The 16,173-nt window shown below is 41.5% G+C and overlaps 2 protein-coding genes across 2 annotated transcripts; both read right to left on the bottom strand.

The window, feature by feature from the left end:
• Positions 1 to 1,717: 1,717 nt before the first annotated feature.
• LOC309354520 (olfactory receptor 4N2-like) lies at positions 1,718 to 2,724 on the bottom strand (the record flags this gene model as incomplete). The annotated part of the gene is made up of 1 exon (XM_081884699.1): positions 1,718 to 2,724. One exon carries the CDS (start codon positions 2,722 to 2,724, stop codon positions 1,801 to 1,803), a length of 924 nt encoding a protein of 307 aa, XP_081740825.1. The 3' UTR covers positions 1,718 to 1,800.
• A 3,943-nt stretch (positions 2,725 to 6,667) lies between these two features.
• On the bottom strand, positions 6,668 to 16,078 carry LOC309354518 (olfactory receptor 4Q2-like). Its single transcript, XM_081884697.1, has 3 exons — positions 16,018 to 16,078; positions 13,903 to 14,006; positions 6,668 to 7,749 (listed from the first exon to the last, which is right to left on the bottom strand). Exon 3 carries the CDS (start codon positions 7,742 to 7,744, stop codon positions 6,800 to 6,802), a length of 945 nt encoding a protein of 314 aa, XP_081740823.1. The 5' UTR covers positions 7,745 to 7,749; positions 13,903 to 14,006; positions 16,018 to 16,078; the 3' UTR covers positions 6,668 to 6,799.
• Between the last annotated feature and the right edge of the window lie 95 nt (positions 16,079 to 16,173).

Below are 16,173 nucleotides of genomic sequence, written 5' to 3' on the forward strand. Positions count from 1 at the left end.
CAAGATAAATTACAGGACAAAAATTTGAAAAGAGGGAAAGGATTTGCTGAAATGGATAATTGACCTAGAATACAAAAAAGGGAGGTGCGAGGTCAGGGAAATAAGCTAATGAAAGATAAGTAATGGGAAGATTTGTTGTATTTTTCCTTGTTTTTTTCTTTTTGCTTAATGGATTTTAATTCTCTGCTCTTTTTTATTTTTATTTTTTCCTTTTTGTATTTTATCTTATTTTTGTTTAAAATGATGTTTTTTTTGTTTTCTCTTTTTGTACCTCTAAAATTTTTAATAAATATCTTATAAAAAAAAACAAAGGATAATTTGTGTTGGAAATGTAAAGAAAAAGAAGGTACTTTCTACCATATGTGGTGGACGTGTCCCAAGGTGAAAGACTTCTGGGAGAAGATTTATAATGAGTTGAAAAAAATGTTGAAAAATACGTTTATTAAAAACCAGAAGCCGTTCTTCTTGGAATAATAGGAATAGAATTTCCCCAAAAAGATGTTAGATTGGTTTTGTATGCCACTACAGCGGCAATAATTTTATTAGCCAAAAACTGGAAATCACAAAAGATACCAACAATAGAAGAATGGCAGATGAAGATGTTGGACTTTTTGGAGCTGGCCATGCTGACTGGAAGAATCCGCAACCAGAAATACTGGTAGCCAGTGTGGTGTAGTGGTTAAGAGCGGTAGTCTCTAATCTGGGGAACCGGGTTCGCGTCTCCGCTCCTCCACATGCAGCTGCTGGGTGACCTTGGGCCAGTCACACTTCTGTCTCTCAGCCCCACTCACCTCACAGAGTGTTTGTTGTGGGGGAGGAAGGGAAAGGAGAATGTTAGCCGCTTTGAGACTCCTTAAAGGGAGTGAAAGGCGGGATATCAAATCCAAACTCACCTTCTTCTTCTTCTTCTAATATAAAATAAAGAGAAATCTCTTGGAACTAAAAAAAATAGGCCTAGGGTTAGAATAAGTTGATGTAGTTAAAAATACAAATGATTGGAATATTAATAATGGAGAAGAAGTTAGTAAATTAAAGAAGTTAATATTATTAGAAATATGAATTTGGAGAACTGCTAATTAGGTGATAAAATGAAATTCAGTTACAGGGGATTTGAGGAAGTCAGTCATCAATGTAATGCAATCAGGATTTGGAAGTTAAAATTCTTTTCTATGTGTTTTTCTGGTTTTTTGCGTATTGTAATGTTTTTCTTTTGTATTTTTTCTTTTTCTTTTGTATGTGACTAATGTGAAAATTAATTTTAAAAATTGGGGGGGGGGGAGTATTGTCCACACTGATTGACAGTGGCTCTCCAGAGCTTCCCTACACTTCCTGGCAATGCTAGGGATTGAATCTGGGAGTGTCTACATGCTCTTTGACTGAGCTATGACTCTTGCAAGACAGCTTTGATCTACAGAGAAGGGAAATGACTGGTTGTATGGTAAGGAGGGGTTGCCATGATGATTTTCTGGGGGCAGTACAGAGGAAAAGGATTTGCTCCATTTCTGCACTCCCCAAAGAGAACACATATTTTAGAACAATGACCAAAACACCAAGACCTTTATTGCTTTTATTTTGTTTTTTATAAAGGTTTTGTTTCCTCAGTGGGAAAAAAGTGGGGTCTTTTTTATTTGGCATTATTTATTTGTTTTATTTTATGTTAATACCATGGTTCCTCCAAGGAACACAAAACAGTATCCATGGTCACCTGTTCCCCTATATTCATTCATTGGAGTGTCAGAAAAGGGTGCTGTCTAGCCTGTGCCCCATGAATCTTGGGAAGAGGGACTGATTGTGAAATCACTAATTTTTATATTTCTTCAACAGTCTCCACATAGCAACTTTTATCTCCTTGTTTCTCAGTGTGTAGATCATGGGATTCAACAGAGGGAAGACCACAGTGTGGAAAAAGGCTACTACTTTGTCGAAGGGAAAGTCCTGGAAGGGACGGCAGTAGATGTAGATGGCTGGACCAAACATAATGCAGGCGATGATGATGTGGGTGATGCATGTAGAGGAGGCTTTGTTCTTCCCATGGCTTGAGCCTGTCCTCACCTTTATTAGCAGGGCCCCATAAGAGATGAGGAGGAGGATGAAACACGCAGTGCTTACAAGGCCACTGCTAACAAACATGACAAATTCTAATGTGTAAGTGTTGGTGCAAGCCAGCTTAATGATCTGGGTGATATCACAGAAAAAGTTGTCAAGCTCATTGGGGCCACAGAATGGGAGAGGGATGATGAGAATGACCTGGATTATGGAGTGCAGGAATCCTCCAACCCATGAACATACCAACATACCCCAGCAGACTAGTTGGGTCACCACAGTAGCATAGCGCAGTGGCTGGCAGATGGCCACATACCGGTCAATAGCCATGGCAATGAGAAGGAACATCTCAGCTGCACCAAGAAAATGAATGAAAAAAATCTGAGTGATACATCCCAGGTATGATATAGTCCTGCAACCAGAGAATATGTTAGCCATGAGCTTTGGTGGGGTGACACAGCTGTAGCAGATGTCCAAGAAAGCCAAGTTGGCTAAGAAGAAAAACATGGGGGATCCCAGATGGGGGTCCTTACAGATTGTAACAATGATGACAAAGTTTGCAGGTAGGATGATGATGTAGAAGAGCAGGAGAAGAACACAGAGGAACAACTGCATCTCCCAGAGCTGTGTCAACCCCTGGATAACAAACTCTTTCACTACAGTGTGATTCCCATTTTCCATCCTTGCAGATATAGGCCTGAAAAACAATAATGTTCAGATTGTTAAACAATAAATGATTGCAATACCCCTACTCCTTTTTAAATCGGGTTCTGGCAGCGCGGTAGCAGCGGGAGGCCCCATTAGCTAAAGTGGTGCTTCAGGTTTAGAACAGTTTCAGGTTAAGAACGGACCTCTGGAACGAATTAAGTACTTAACCTGAGGTACCACTGTACATTATTTACGCAATGAGTCCTGTCTGAATGGCTGATTCTGCCTCCCTCCTGGAGCCTGATTGGTCTTTTCCTGCAGGCCAATCAGTTGTTGCATTCTAGGCTCCTACCTGCCTATTGTTCTAGGATCCAAGCTTAGTACATAACAGAGCCAGTGTTTTGTAGTGTTTAGAGTGTGGAATTAATACCTGTGAGACATTCAGAAAAACCTTCTGACACTAAGAGATGTTTAGCAGTGGAACAGATTCCCACAAGAGGTGGTGGACTCTCTTTCCTTGTGGTTTTTTAAACAGAGGTTGAATGGCCTTCCAATTCTAAGATTCTATGAATTGGGTCTGGCAACTAAGTGATAGCTAGTGCAGTCAGGCCAGGATCAGTGTTACATGCTTAAACCGTCTTCCCCTGGTGAGCAACCTGACTGTTGAATTCTCCACCAGTTAAAGCTTCCTAACCTTATCCAGTGGCAACCCCACATATAACACATTGTAGTACTAATCTAATTTAGAGGTTACCAGAGCATAGACAACAGATGTTAGGCTATCCCTGTCCACAGGGTCACCAGTTGAAGATGATGGAAGGCACTCTGCATCACTGAAGCCATCTGAGCCTCAAACAACAGCAATTAATCCCGATGTACCTCCCTCACAAGGTAGTGAGAGCTAAATGAGGTGGGGGAGAACCATTTATGCCTTCTTGAGCTCCTTGGATGGAACGTAGAACATAAATGCAAACAAACAAAACAAAACAAAAAACAAAACAACCCTTTCTTTGTTGTTCTCTATTCCCAAGTGTTATAACACCTCTGTCAATTATATACATGTTTTGCATTTACCTAGAAATGGGAATCAGGAACACATACAGCACTGATGCAAGAGTACAACATTGATAGAAGCAAATGCATCATGCATACATGTCTGTGTTTGTTTTTGCCTTCTGATGACACTATTCCTTTTTTCATACTTCATTTTCTGTTCACAATCGGCCAAATTTATACAAGGAATATTGTCATGATAATAGGAAAAGTATTTCCTTTGCAATTCAGGTAGAGATGGGTAGATCTATCAGTTTCAGGTTCTCTCATTTTCTCATTTTTCCAATCTTAAATTCTCTATATTTACACATCACTCCATGGTTTTTTCAAAAAGAAAACCACATAAATATTTATCATCATTTTATTGCAAATTTCTCCTAGTATAAATATTTTTGTATGCAATTTTGCAAAATATACACAGATTTCTGCAAAACAATTTCCTTTGATCTAATCAATTTGATTAAATATTATTTTAACTTATATGAATTTTAATGCACATTTTGCTATATTATAAGCTATTCTGTACATATTACTTAGGTGTAGGATTAGGATGGTATTCACCTCTAGTCCTACTCAGTGCAGACACATTGAAATTATTGGACATGGCAATCTTTTGTTTATTAATTTCAATGGGTCAACTCTGAGTAGGACTTAGGTGACTATAATTCCTACACTACAAAATTCAAACAGGTGCAAATTTCAAAGGTTGTCTTTTCTTTGGTTTGCATATTGTTCAGAAAACTAAACCCAGGAGATGAGTTACATGGAGTCCTCTGTGATCTGAACATGATGTCACTGATAGTGAAGAGGAGAAATTCAATTCAGTGTGCAGTTAAAGCCAAATTGACCACATATGCACTTTCAGAAACAATAAACAAATAACAACTATTCTTTGAAAATTGCACTTATCTGAATGGATTAAGCCTGGGACCTTCTGAAGTGCAAAGCAGATTACCACTATGGCTCATTTCCCAAATCTAAGGCTAACAAGACAAAGATCCAGTGCTGTTGCTGCTGGTGGTGGACCCTACACCTTCCTCCCTCCAACCACAGAGATTCTCAAGACCACGAGCAGATCTGGCAGAACCCTTTTGCTGCCTGAAGAGATGAATTAGATCAGGCTTCCTCAACCTCAGCCCTCCAGATGTTTTGAGACTACAATTCCCATCATCCCTAACCACTGGTCCTGCTAGCTAGGGATCATGGGAGTTGTAGGTCAAAAACATCTGGAGGGCCGAGGTTGAGGAAGTCTGAATAAGATGGTGCTCCCCACCCCATAATACCACACTCAGCTGCTGACAAAATTGGCAGCTTAACTTTACTTTGATACCAGAGAATATTCAACTTCAACTAGCTTAGGATGCAAAGGGCAGACCATATGGCACACACAGTTCTGCCCTCCACATTTCCCGCCCTCCAGCATTTGCCACCTGAGGCAGCTTATTCAATTTGTCTAAATGGTAGTGCTGGCCATACATGCAGAGCTCAGGGACTAGGGACAAAAGGATTTGTCATTTTCAGTTTCTTGGTTTCTCATTTTACCTATCTTAAATTCAGTTTCCCACATTTCAACATCAGTTTGATATTTGTTTAGAAAAAGAGTCCTAATCAAAACCAATCAGCATTTTAATACAAATTCCTTCTAATTGAAAGTAATGACTGTCCCCTTAAAGCAAGAGTAGGGAGCCACTAGTCCTCTAGATATTGCTGGAGCACAACTGTCCCCATCCCTGACCACTGCCATGGTATCTGGAGCTGGTGAGAGTTGAACAACAGCTGGAGGACTGCAGTTTAGCCAACTCTGCCATAAAGGCTTGAGGCAGTCAGAAAAAAGCAGCCACCATGCCTCCCATCCTGATCCTCCACCACACCCCTCCTCTGTGTTCTCTTTGCTTCCTTAGTAGTGATTAGCAAGGAAGATATGAACATAAGAAGGGTCTGCAGGATCAGGCCAGTGGCCCATCTAGCTCAGCATCTTCTTCTCGTTGTGGCCCACCAGATGCCAGTAAGCAAGTCAACAGCACTGTCCTCTCCTGTGGCTTCCAGCAACTGGTATCCAAAGTGAGCTGATTGATCAGTAGAGGAACAAGGGAGGAAAACTAAAGCCATGCAAAAAGACAATGTAAAAAAAGCAAAGATGAGACAAACATTTACCCTTTGTTGCCCTTCAATTTGCAGACAGCCCTTCTGGCAGAAGAAATCTTCCTCATCCTCATAGTTATATTGCTTATCAAAGAAGTGCATCCAAGGATATACTGAGCCCAGAAGAAACACCTTCCAGTGATCCCAAAGGACCTCATTATAAAAGTTAGCAATAGCCAATTTCTTTTATTTCAGTGGTGCTTCAAGGATATTGATGGTCCCATTTTGACAATCCCATTTTCTAGTCACTTCCCCATTTAATTGTCTTATTTATTAAACCTCAGCACACAATGTAAATAATAGCTGTCTTTGTTTGTACACGAACTAATTATATGATACATATATGGCTATGGGCTATGGGTAGTAATAACACAGTTTCGTTAAATGAATGAAATGTATGCTAGCCTTCCCCAACCTAGTGCCTTCCAGATGATGACAACTCTCATCAGCCCAAACTAGCACATGATGGAATACTCAGAAATGTATTAAACTTCAGAGACTTCCCTATGGCTTGAGTAAATTAATGATTTCAGTGTAGAGTGATAATAGCATAGATTTCAGTGTAACGTGATAATCATATCAGGGCTTTTATTCAGCTGGAACTCATCACAACTCAGTTCCAGCAGCTCTCGGGCACCATTGTCATAAGACAACAATGGAGGTGTTCAGGGTGAATTCCAGCATCTCTTTTTCTAGAAAAATAGCAGTGATCATGATAATGATTTCCTATAAACCATCCACCATACTAGCCAAAGAACAGGGTGGGTCATAAAATCATATATCAGAGGAGTCAAAGCATCTCACATTTTATCAGTTCATGGCTGTTTAGATAATTACTTTGGAGACTTTCTAGTTAACACACTGTGTAAATCTTAGCTGCTGTGAATGTCTTTATAGGGAAGAATGCAGGGAATCACATGTCTACCTTCCCACCAGAAATTGTTTCCCTGCTTCTCAGCTTCCTCATGGCTGACTTCACATCTTTATTTCTCAGAGTGTAGATCAACGGATTCAGCATGGGGGTGATGATATTGTAAAGGACAGAGACCAGCTTATCTACTGAGAAAGTGGAGAAAGGCCTGGCATAGATAAAGATGCAAGGACCAAAGAACAATGTCACCACAGTTAGGTGGGAGGCACAGACATTGAGTGCTTTGCGACGTCCCTCAGGGGAGCGGATCCTCACCAGAATAGTGGCATAGGAGGTCACCAGGATGACAAAGCAGCTGCTTGAGATGAGGCCACTGTTGGAGACCATGAGGAGTTCAATAACATAGGTGTCAGTGCAGGCCAGCTTGATCACAGGTGGGACATCACAGAAGAAGTTGTCCACTTGGTTAGGTCCACAGAAGGGCAGCCTCATAGTAAGGATGGTCTGGACTGTAGAGTGGATGAAGCCTCCGGTCCAAGAAGCTGCCACCAACCAGCTGCAGAGTTGCCTGTTCATGATATTGGGATAGTGCAGCGGCTTGCAGATGGCCACGTACCTGTCATAGGCCATGATGGTGAGGAGGAACATCTCGGCAGCACCCACAAAATGGAGGAAAAAGAGTTGAGCCATGCAGGCATCAAAGGAGATGCTCCTTTTCTCAACCAAGAAGTCCACCAACATCTTAGGGGCTGTGACGGTGGAATAGCAAAGATCCAGGAAGGAGAGATTACCCAGCAGGAAGTACATGGGTGTGCTCAGCCGGGGGTCAGAGGTCACTGTAAGCATGATGAGGGTGTTTCCTGCTAGGGTGGCTGTGTAGACCACGAGGAAGACCACAAAGAGGGCAGCTTGGGACTGCCATGATGGGGAAAGGGCTGCCAAGAGGAATTCATTGACCCGAGTGTAGTTTCCTTCCAGGTTCTCCATTTTTCCTATGAAAGCGAGAAGAGAGATTTATTTAGTTATTTATAAATTGCTAGCAGAGTAGATTACTGTCTCACTAACAGGGAGACCTTTTAATTAATCAAAAACTTCAATATCAATAACAGTGATCATTTGCCTCTAATCATCTCCACTATTGGCCAAAATTCAATTCAGCGCTCTCACATAGAACAAGGCAAAATTGATAAAGCTAATGTTCCAGCATTGTATAGGAAAAAATGGACACCTGAGCTGGCTACTGTAGTTGAGACCGGATTGAATTCGCAAACTGCAATTAATTTAAGATCAACTATAATCAATGACCTATCAACAGATTCCTCCCTGATGGTTTACGATAATCTCATTGAGTTCTTGCAGGATGTGGTCTCTGTTAACACAAACACAGCCAGCAAGCCCCATATAGCTAAGGGGTGCAGATGGTTCGACCAAGAGTGCTGCACGAAGAAGAAAGCCTTAAGGAATTCTTATTTGGCCTATAGAAATGCTGGCCTAAACTATTAACCCCCAACTTATTTCAAAATTTAAAAAGAGTACAAAACCCTTTTGGCTTCGAAGAAAAGGCAGTCTGAACAAAACTCCTGGTCTCTCTTACTGAATGCCTCACTAAACAATGAAACAAAACTCTTCTGGAAACTGGTCTCTGGCTTCCTGAGCAATCGCTCTCCAGCTCCTAGCTGTGCTATTCCAGCTCAGGTATGGGAGAACCATTTTAGAAATATATTCATGAAAAATTCAAATCTCCCCTCCAGTTTTTATGATGAAGATTCGGCAGAACTGTCACTGCTCCCACAGTGGAGCCTGGTTACAGTGGAAGAAGCCTACACATTAATTGGGAACCTGAAGAGTGGTAAAGCCCCTGGAAATGACTTTATCTTAGCTGAATTGATCATATCAAATCAGCACTGGTGGGCTCCTCTTCTGGTGGCACTTTTACGATAGTAAATAACTCGGGCAAATTACCATCTAGCTGGAAACATGCAATAGTAGCCCCAACCTTTAAGAGAGGCCAGCCAAATGTGCCTTCTAATTATAGGCCAATCAGTCTGCTTTCAATTTTGGAAAGCTGTGGCCCCGCTTTCTCTGTAACAAACTGACAACTCTTCTAAATGACTATAATACAGTGTTTCCCAACCTTGTGCCTCCAGCTGTTTTTGAACTACAACTCCCATCATCCCTGACCAGCAAGACCAGTGGCAAGGGATGATGGGAATTGTAGTCCAAAAACAGCTGGAGGCACAAGGTTGGGAAACACTGCTATAATATACTATCTGAAGCTCAGGCAGCTTTCCTCGAGAACCACTCAACGTCAGATCACTGTCTAATGCTGTCCCTCCTAGCTGAGAAGTGCACCAGACCTCTACAGGGAATACTCTTTGTGACCTTTATGGACCTGAAATCTGCCTTTCACTCCATCCTCAGATTCCAACTATGGTCCAAATTACAGCTAGTACTAAGGATAAATGCCTCCTACATCTTATTAAAGCCCTGTACTGTGGAAGCAATTTGCAGGTTAGGTGCAGGTTGCAGGGCCAGCTCTCTGACTGTATTGAGATGGCCAGGGGAGTGAGAAAGGGATGCATTTTGGCCCCTACTTTGTTCAGTTTGTTTTTGATAACTTAGAGGCAAGCTTAATGGACCCTGATGGCCATCTCCCAAAAACGGGGATGAGAAAGACCCCTCTCTTGCTGTATGCGGATGACATGGCCATCCTCTCCTGAACCAGACCTGGCCTGAACTACCAACTAAGGAAATTCTCAGACTACTGCTCTGGTAATGGGTCAATTATGAAAAATCAAAAGTCCTGGTGTTTGAGAAGAGATTCTCCCTGACTAAATGGGTACCAGAGCAGACCAAATTCGTCCGGTACCTAGGGCTTCTATTCCATCATTCCAAGTCCTGGAAACATCATTGGCAGACAGCCTTTCAAAAGGCAGAGGTAAGCAAACTGGCTATACTTTGATTCTTTTATCCAAGGGGAGGCTATTATGTTCCACCAGCCATTAAGGTATTTAATGCAAAATCTGTCTCTCAACTCCTCTACGCCTCAAACGTCTGGTTCAATGCTCATTCTCCAGGTTTGATGGCTTCCAGGCAAAGTTTCTCTGGTAAAATGTGTTCCAAGTGCAATACTATTTTTAGAAAGAGGTGAATGTCCTCTATCAACTAAAGCATGGTGGGCTGCCCTGAGATACTGGCTCAAGATCTCAGTCTTTGGCCTAGGGAAGGGCTTACTTCCATACCTAAACAACAAGGAGTTTACCAGCTCATGGATGAAAATTATGGTTAAAAAAACCACTTCAATTGGTATGCCACCTTCTCTCCTGTACCATCTGGGCTATGATACTGCCCTTGAATCTCTGAGGCAAAGGCATATCACATAGTGATCTCCAATCTCAATCTCATGTTATCTGTGGCCCATTAGCAGTAGGAATTTACTATGGCTTCAATTTTCAGACACCTGCATATCTTAGAAATTTGTCTGTACCAACATCTTTTCACCAAAGCCAGATTAAATGTATTCCCATCAGAAGTGTTAAATAGCAGACTGAGAGGTATTCCTTATCAAAATAGGATCTCTGTATGCTCTCAGGACTTCGACTGCATGAGGCACATTTTATTGCATTGCGGACAATATTATCAAGCTAGGGAACTATTGATTAAAGCACTATTGGCAAATCGACTGGGTCAATCTGAAGCCTATTATACCAAATATCTTCTGGATGACAAGTCCAAAGATATCACAGTGGCCATGGCAAAGTTTCTTTCAGTAGTCATACGAATCAAAGATCAACATGGCTAAACAAATAATGCTTTGGTCTCCCTTCCCTGGGGGGGTTGTCTGTATGAATCTGTATTTTATTCTGAATCCATGTTATGGGTTGTTGGACCACAATAAAGATTTATATATATTGCTAGCTCATTAAGCAATATCTTGGTGATATACAATTAAATCATTACAACATCATAAAATGAGCTACTTTGGGAGAAAAGGCAGGAAATAAAAAATAAAACTACTTAGAGTAGATCCACTGAAATAAATGAACACGACTCATTTAGGACAATATATTTCAATAGGTCTGCTCAGAGGAGCACTAGCATTGCATTCAAACCATGATTAGTGAAATCCAGAAAACATAAAATTCAGAAGAAATGGCCAGTGCTTAATCAAACCATTTATTTAAAAATTCTTGTTTTTAGAAGGTGACCAAGTACTTCAATGGTAAGTGCTTGTCTGATTTTGATAGTCACAGTCTTGCAAAAATCCTGGTGCCACTATGCTAAAAACCTTAATTTGGTGAAGATACTGCTTAAAATAACCTGGTCCCTTGATGGCTTAAACATTTTCGTGATTGTCCCTCCATCTTTTTGGCAATTGGAGGATATGGTCTAGAAGATACCAAAGCCTACAGCATTATGGCCAAGCTATTCCTTTCCAGAAATAGGAATAGCTGAGATGTGTCAAGGGCCATTTCAAGGTTCTGTTTTACCCTGTTTCTTCTGGTTAGGTATGGATAGGATTTCACTGTTAGTCTTGATTGATTCCACTGTGTTCAATGGGATGGGAAAAGTGTGAACCGAATTGCATCCTTTATGCACCTGCAGTTGATTTGACTTTTTAAAGCATATATAGTTCTGTCTTAAGATATTTTAAAATTCTATCTATATTGTACAATGGGGGAGATGGGTGGCTGGAGAAGAGAGGGTTAATGGAGCCAGGAGAAATTGCCAAAGAATTGCGTATTAGTCGTGATGAAGCAGCCCAATGTTGCATTTGTTTGGAAGATTGGTTGACTGTTATCAACAACCGACCTTTTAAATTACCAAGGAATATCTGAGATGAAGAGTTCTTTCTTGGCACTATTAAAAAGGTAAAGGGGCCCCTGACCATTAGGTCCAGTCTTGACCAACTCTGGGGTTGCAGTGCTCATCTCGCTTTATTGGCCAAGGGAGCCGGCATACAATTTCCAGGTCATGTGGCCAGCATGACTAAGCTGCTTCTGATGAACCAGAGCAGCACATGGAAACGCCTTTTACCTTCCTGCTGGAGCAGTACCTATTTATCTACTTGCACTTTGACGTGCTTTCAAACTGCTAGGTTGGCAGGAGCAGGGATTCAAACCGCCGACCTTCTGATCAGGAAGTCCTAGGCACTGTGGTTTAACCTACAGTGCCACCCGCATCCCTCTCTTGGCACTTTTAGAGTGTTGCTATTTTCAGATTAGAGTCAGTCATATTCTGGCAAACTCATCTTGAGCAATTACAGCTGTTTGGAGGTCTTGCAGGACAATACACTTCCCAAAATATTGCACTTTCTGTGATGAAGTAAATGCAGAGGAAAGTGTGAGTTTACACTTCATTGATGCAATGCTGCCTAACCTTCCCACTATTAAATCAGGATGCATGCACAATAAACAAGTCTGGAAATGTTCACTGGGAACCAGAGGGGGCGGGGTACAGTGGACATTGACAGTCTGCTGGTATGCCTACTTTCACCTCTGTTCAGATTGTATCTTTTTAAATAAACACATATATTACAGAATGCCAGAAAGCCTCCAGGGATCTCATTCCAAAGGGAACCAAATCCAGGCAATCTGGTTCAACAGGCTGTGTAGGTTTCTGAAATGTACAAGCTTGCAAATCCCAGAAAGATGAAAATATCACAAGCAGCTACCCCTCTGCCAGATGCCTTCAGCTCCCTGTGAGAATGTTTTGTCTCTGCTTGGTTTAACTTTGCTTATATCAAAAATCTTGTCCCATTTCCTTTCCTTTTGTCACAATCACTTCATGCCCCTGAGTAGTGAGAATTTTGAGAAGTGTACCATTTATTCAGCTTTGATTTCCTTTAGAAGAAAGTCACTGAAAGTTGATATCATTTTGGAATGTGTGTGTTTACTTACAACCATATAAGTCAGAGACTCAGTGTCGAAACACTCTCAGGCAGCCTTTCCTAGCCTCATGGTGTTTTCAATTTTCCACCATCCCAGTCTGTTCAGGTAAGCATGGCTGTACTGTGATGGTTGTTGCAGTCCAAAATATCTGGACAACAAGAATTCAAAGCCCCTTGCTTTGGGATCAGGTACCTTTGGGGACAGTCAGGACTCTAACATGGTTATGGTAAAGGTACTGCTGTGACGGGAAGGGAAACAGTGTTTCTGTGTGCTCTGGTTTCCGTCACGGTGTTCCGTTGCACCAGAAGTCATTTAGTCATGCTCTCCACATGAACTGGAGAGCTGCCTGTGGACAAACACCAGCTTCCTTGGCCTGAAGCAATGTGCAACCCCATAGTTACCTTTGACTTTGCTATTTTGGTACTTCTAGAGTGTTGCTATGGTTTTACAGGTCACTCTCTGCTTTCTATGTGTGTCCCTCTCTGTCTTGCTTTCTCTCTGAATCAAACTGACTGGGCTAGCAGTTGACTCTGGCAATGGGAGAGTATCCTCCTTCATTGTACCGGATGACAGCAGACTACTTTAGTGACTGCATAGAAAGATAGGAATCTGCCTTGTACTGACTCAGACCTATAGGTCAATCTGGCTCTGTATTGTCTACACTGATTGGCAGTGGCTCTCTAGGGCTTCCCTACCCTTCCTGGCAATGCCAGGGATTGAACTTGGGAGTTTCTGCATGCAAAGTGGTTGTTCTTTCACTCTTGCAAGGCAGGCTGTGTGGCACACAGCTGTGATCTCCAAAGCAGGGAGATAACTGATGGGTGCTGCTACCACCTCCCATCATCATTATAATAATAATCACCATTATTATTATCCTGAGTTAGTTGGCCACCTGAAGCAGTTGCCTCATTTTGCCTAATGGTAGGGCCAGCCCTTCTTCTGTGCTTGACAGGAGACAATTGACAATATTATGGAATAATCACAATCTACCCCTAATATCTTTCAGCCCAAAAGCATATATCACCACAAATACTATAACAGAAATAGAACATTGATAGCCAATGAGATGCCCTTTAAATGTTATTCAACTCCAACTCCCATCAGTCCCAGCCAACATGGTCAATGATAAGGGGAGTTGTAGTCTGGTAACATTTGGAGGACATGATGGTTTTTCTTTGAAGGGGGGAAATGGTTAGCAAATTTGTTTCAGGTCTCCCCCATCAGCCTTGTTCATTCCACTTGCTCTCTACTTACTCAGTCTGAAGTTGTATGGAGAATGTCTCTCCCCAACTGATCACATCTTGGAATGAGAAGTGAGAAGTGGTCTTCTATTGTCGCTCAATGACATCAAATGCTCTCTGCAAGCCAGAAAATGAGAACAATTAAAAGACATCTCAATTTATCCATTTGGATGTTGGCGAGACAATCAGGTGCTCTGGGCATTAAGGAGTTGCATGACTGTGATTGCAAAGGGAGTTTGTTTCCGCTGTTGCTGCTCTCATGTCTCCAATGAGGGAAAGACAGAAAACTCTGAGAAGTTTTAATGGAAATTCCTCCTCATCCCAATTTACCTTTAATTTGCACTGAAGTCCAGTAGAGTGGATTTGTACTTTGCAACCAGCTTCTTGTTTTTCATGTTTGACATTTTATATGCTGTATTGACTTCAACTCCCATCATCCATGACCATTGGCCATACCTCCTGGGACTGACGGGAGTGGGAGCCTGTGGTGCTCTGGTGTATATATAAATGAAAGTGTGTAAATATTAGAATAATTACAGTAAACTAGTATGTGATAGTATATATATTTTGCTAAATATATAGGTGAGTATAATTTCTTTCTTTCTTTCTTTCTTTCTTTCTTTCTTTCTTTCTTTCTTTCTTTCTTTCTTTCTTTCTTTCTGGTGTCATGGTTAAGAGCAGTGGACTCTTAATTTGGTGAACCAGGTTTGCCTCTCCGCTCCTCCACATGCAGCTGCTGGGTGACCTTGGGCTAATCACACTTCTTTGAAGTCTCTCAGCCCCACTCACCTCACAGAGTGTTTGTTGTGGGGGAGGAAGGGAAAGGAGATTGTTAGCTGCTTTGGGACTCCTTTGGGTAGTGACTCCTTAGGGTAGTGAAAAAGCGGAATATCAAATCCAAACTCTCTTTCTTTCTTTCTTTCTTTTTTTCTTTCTGGACATGCACTGGAAGCCAGTGCAGTGCATTTCAAATACAGTGGTACCTCAGGTTAAGTACTTAATTTGTTCCGGAGGTCTGTTCTTAACCTGCAACTGTTCTTAACCTGAAGCACCACTTTAGCTAATGGGGCCTCCTGCTGCTGCTGCACCGCCGAAGCACAATTTCTGTTCTCATCCTGAAGCAAAGTTCTTAACCTGAAGCACTATCTCTGGGTTAGCGGAATCTGTAACCTGAAGCGTATGTAACCTGAAGCATATGTAAACAGAGGTACCACTGTAATGTTTATTAATGATCTACTTGGTTTACAAAAGTGTGTGCATTGTCTCTTTTTTCAGGTTGTATAATACAATTAAGGTGTTAGGCTGGGAGAGGGAGAGATTGTGCTTGGAAAGTTGGAAGTAAATAGTATCCGGATAAGAATTTAGATAGAGAAATTGACTACTGGTGGGTTTTAGTTGAAAGGAACAGTGGTAGTTGGAGTTTCATGGGGTGGGGTCAAGTGTTTGGGGAGCTGTGGCAGCATTAGTGAGATAGAGTGGGGTTGGTGTTATTAATGGTCATGGTTTTGGGACAAATGGTGAGTGTATATTTAGCCTGGATATATTTAGAATGGTAGAGTAGGTAGGAATGTTCACATGAACCGAAATCATATCTTAAGTATGTAACCGAAACCATATGCTCCTTTGCACTGAACTATCGTAAATTCATTTATTATCTCTGTGATCAATAAAATTGTGGGCTGACTGAGGTGGGACTCATTCAGTATCTGCGAAGGCAGAAAAATAAATAATTTTTAAAAGGTCTAATAGCAATCCAGTTCACTGCTCTGCAACTTAGAGAGAGTGGGGTACAGGGAGGTTGAAGTAGATCTGAGGGTGGTGCCAGAGAACCACATAGCTGAAGGGAAAAATGGGCAGGACAGGTGGGTTTTTGGGGTGAGATACAAACCAGAATGATACAGACAGAAGTGGATAAAGAGAATAAATGGTTTTGGCTTTAAAAAAATGTAGTCCCCTAGTGAGGATTGGTTATAGAGAGAGTGATTGGGGGGGAGGGGAGAGATATAGTTTCTGAAACAATGACTAAGCCTCCACCTCTGTAACTTTGCCAGATGAAATCAGTCATGAGAGGGTTAACACTGTAGCTTATTGATGACACTGTTCTCATGAGTCAATCTGCATATTATACCTTAAATGGATTTCCCCACTGCTTCCTTTGTTCTCTTTGCCTTCCTTTTCCACTTTACTCAAATTGGAAAATGTCAAGGTTAGGGCTCTGCCATTATTTTCCATCACAGAGTTGGGCTGGGTGGGAGGGTTTAAACCTTGACAATTATCCAAGCAT

Source organism: Podarcis melisellensis (assembly GCF_964234715.1).
Source record: "Podarcis melisellensis genome assembly, chromosome: 13".
In the NCBI taxonomy this organism is placed as follows: Eukaryota; Metazoa; Chordata; class Lepidosauria; order Squamata; family Lacertidae; genus Podarcis; species Podarcis melisellensis.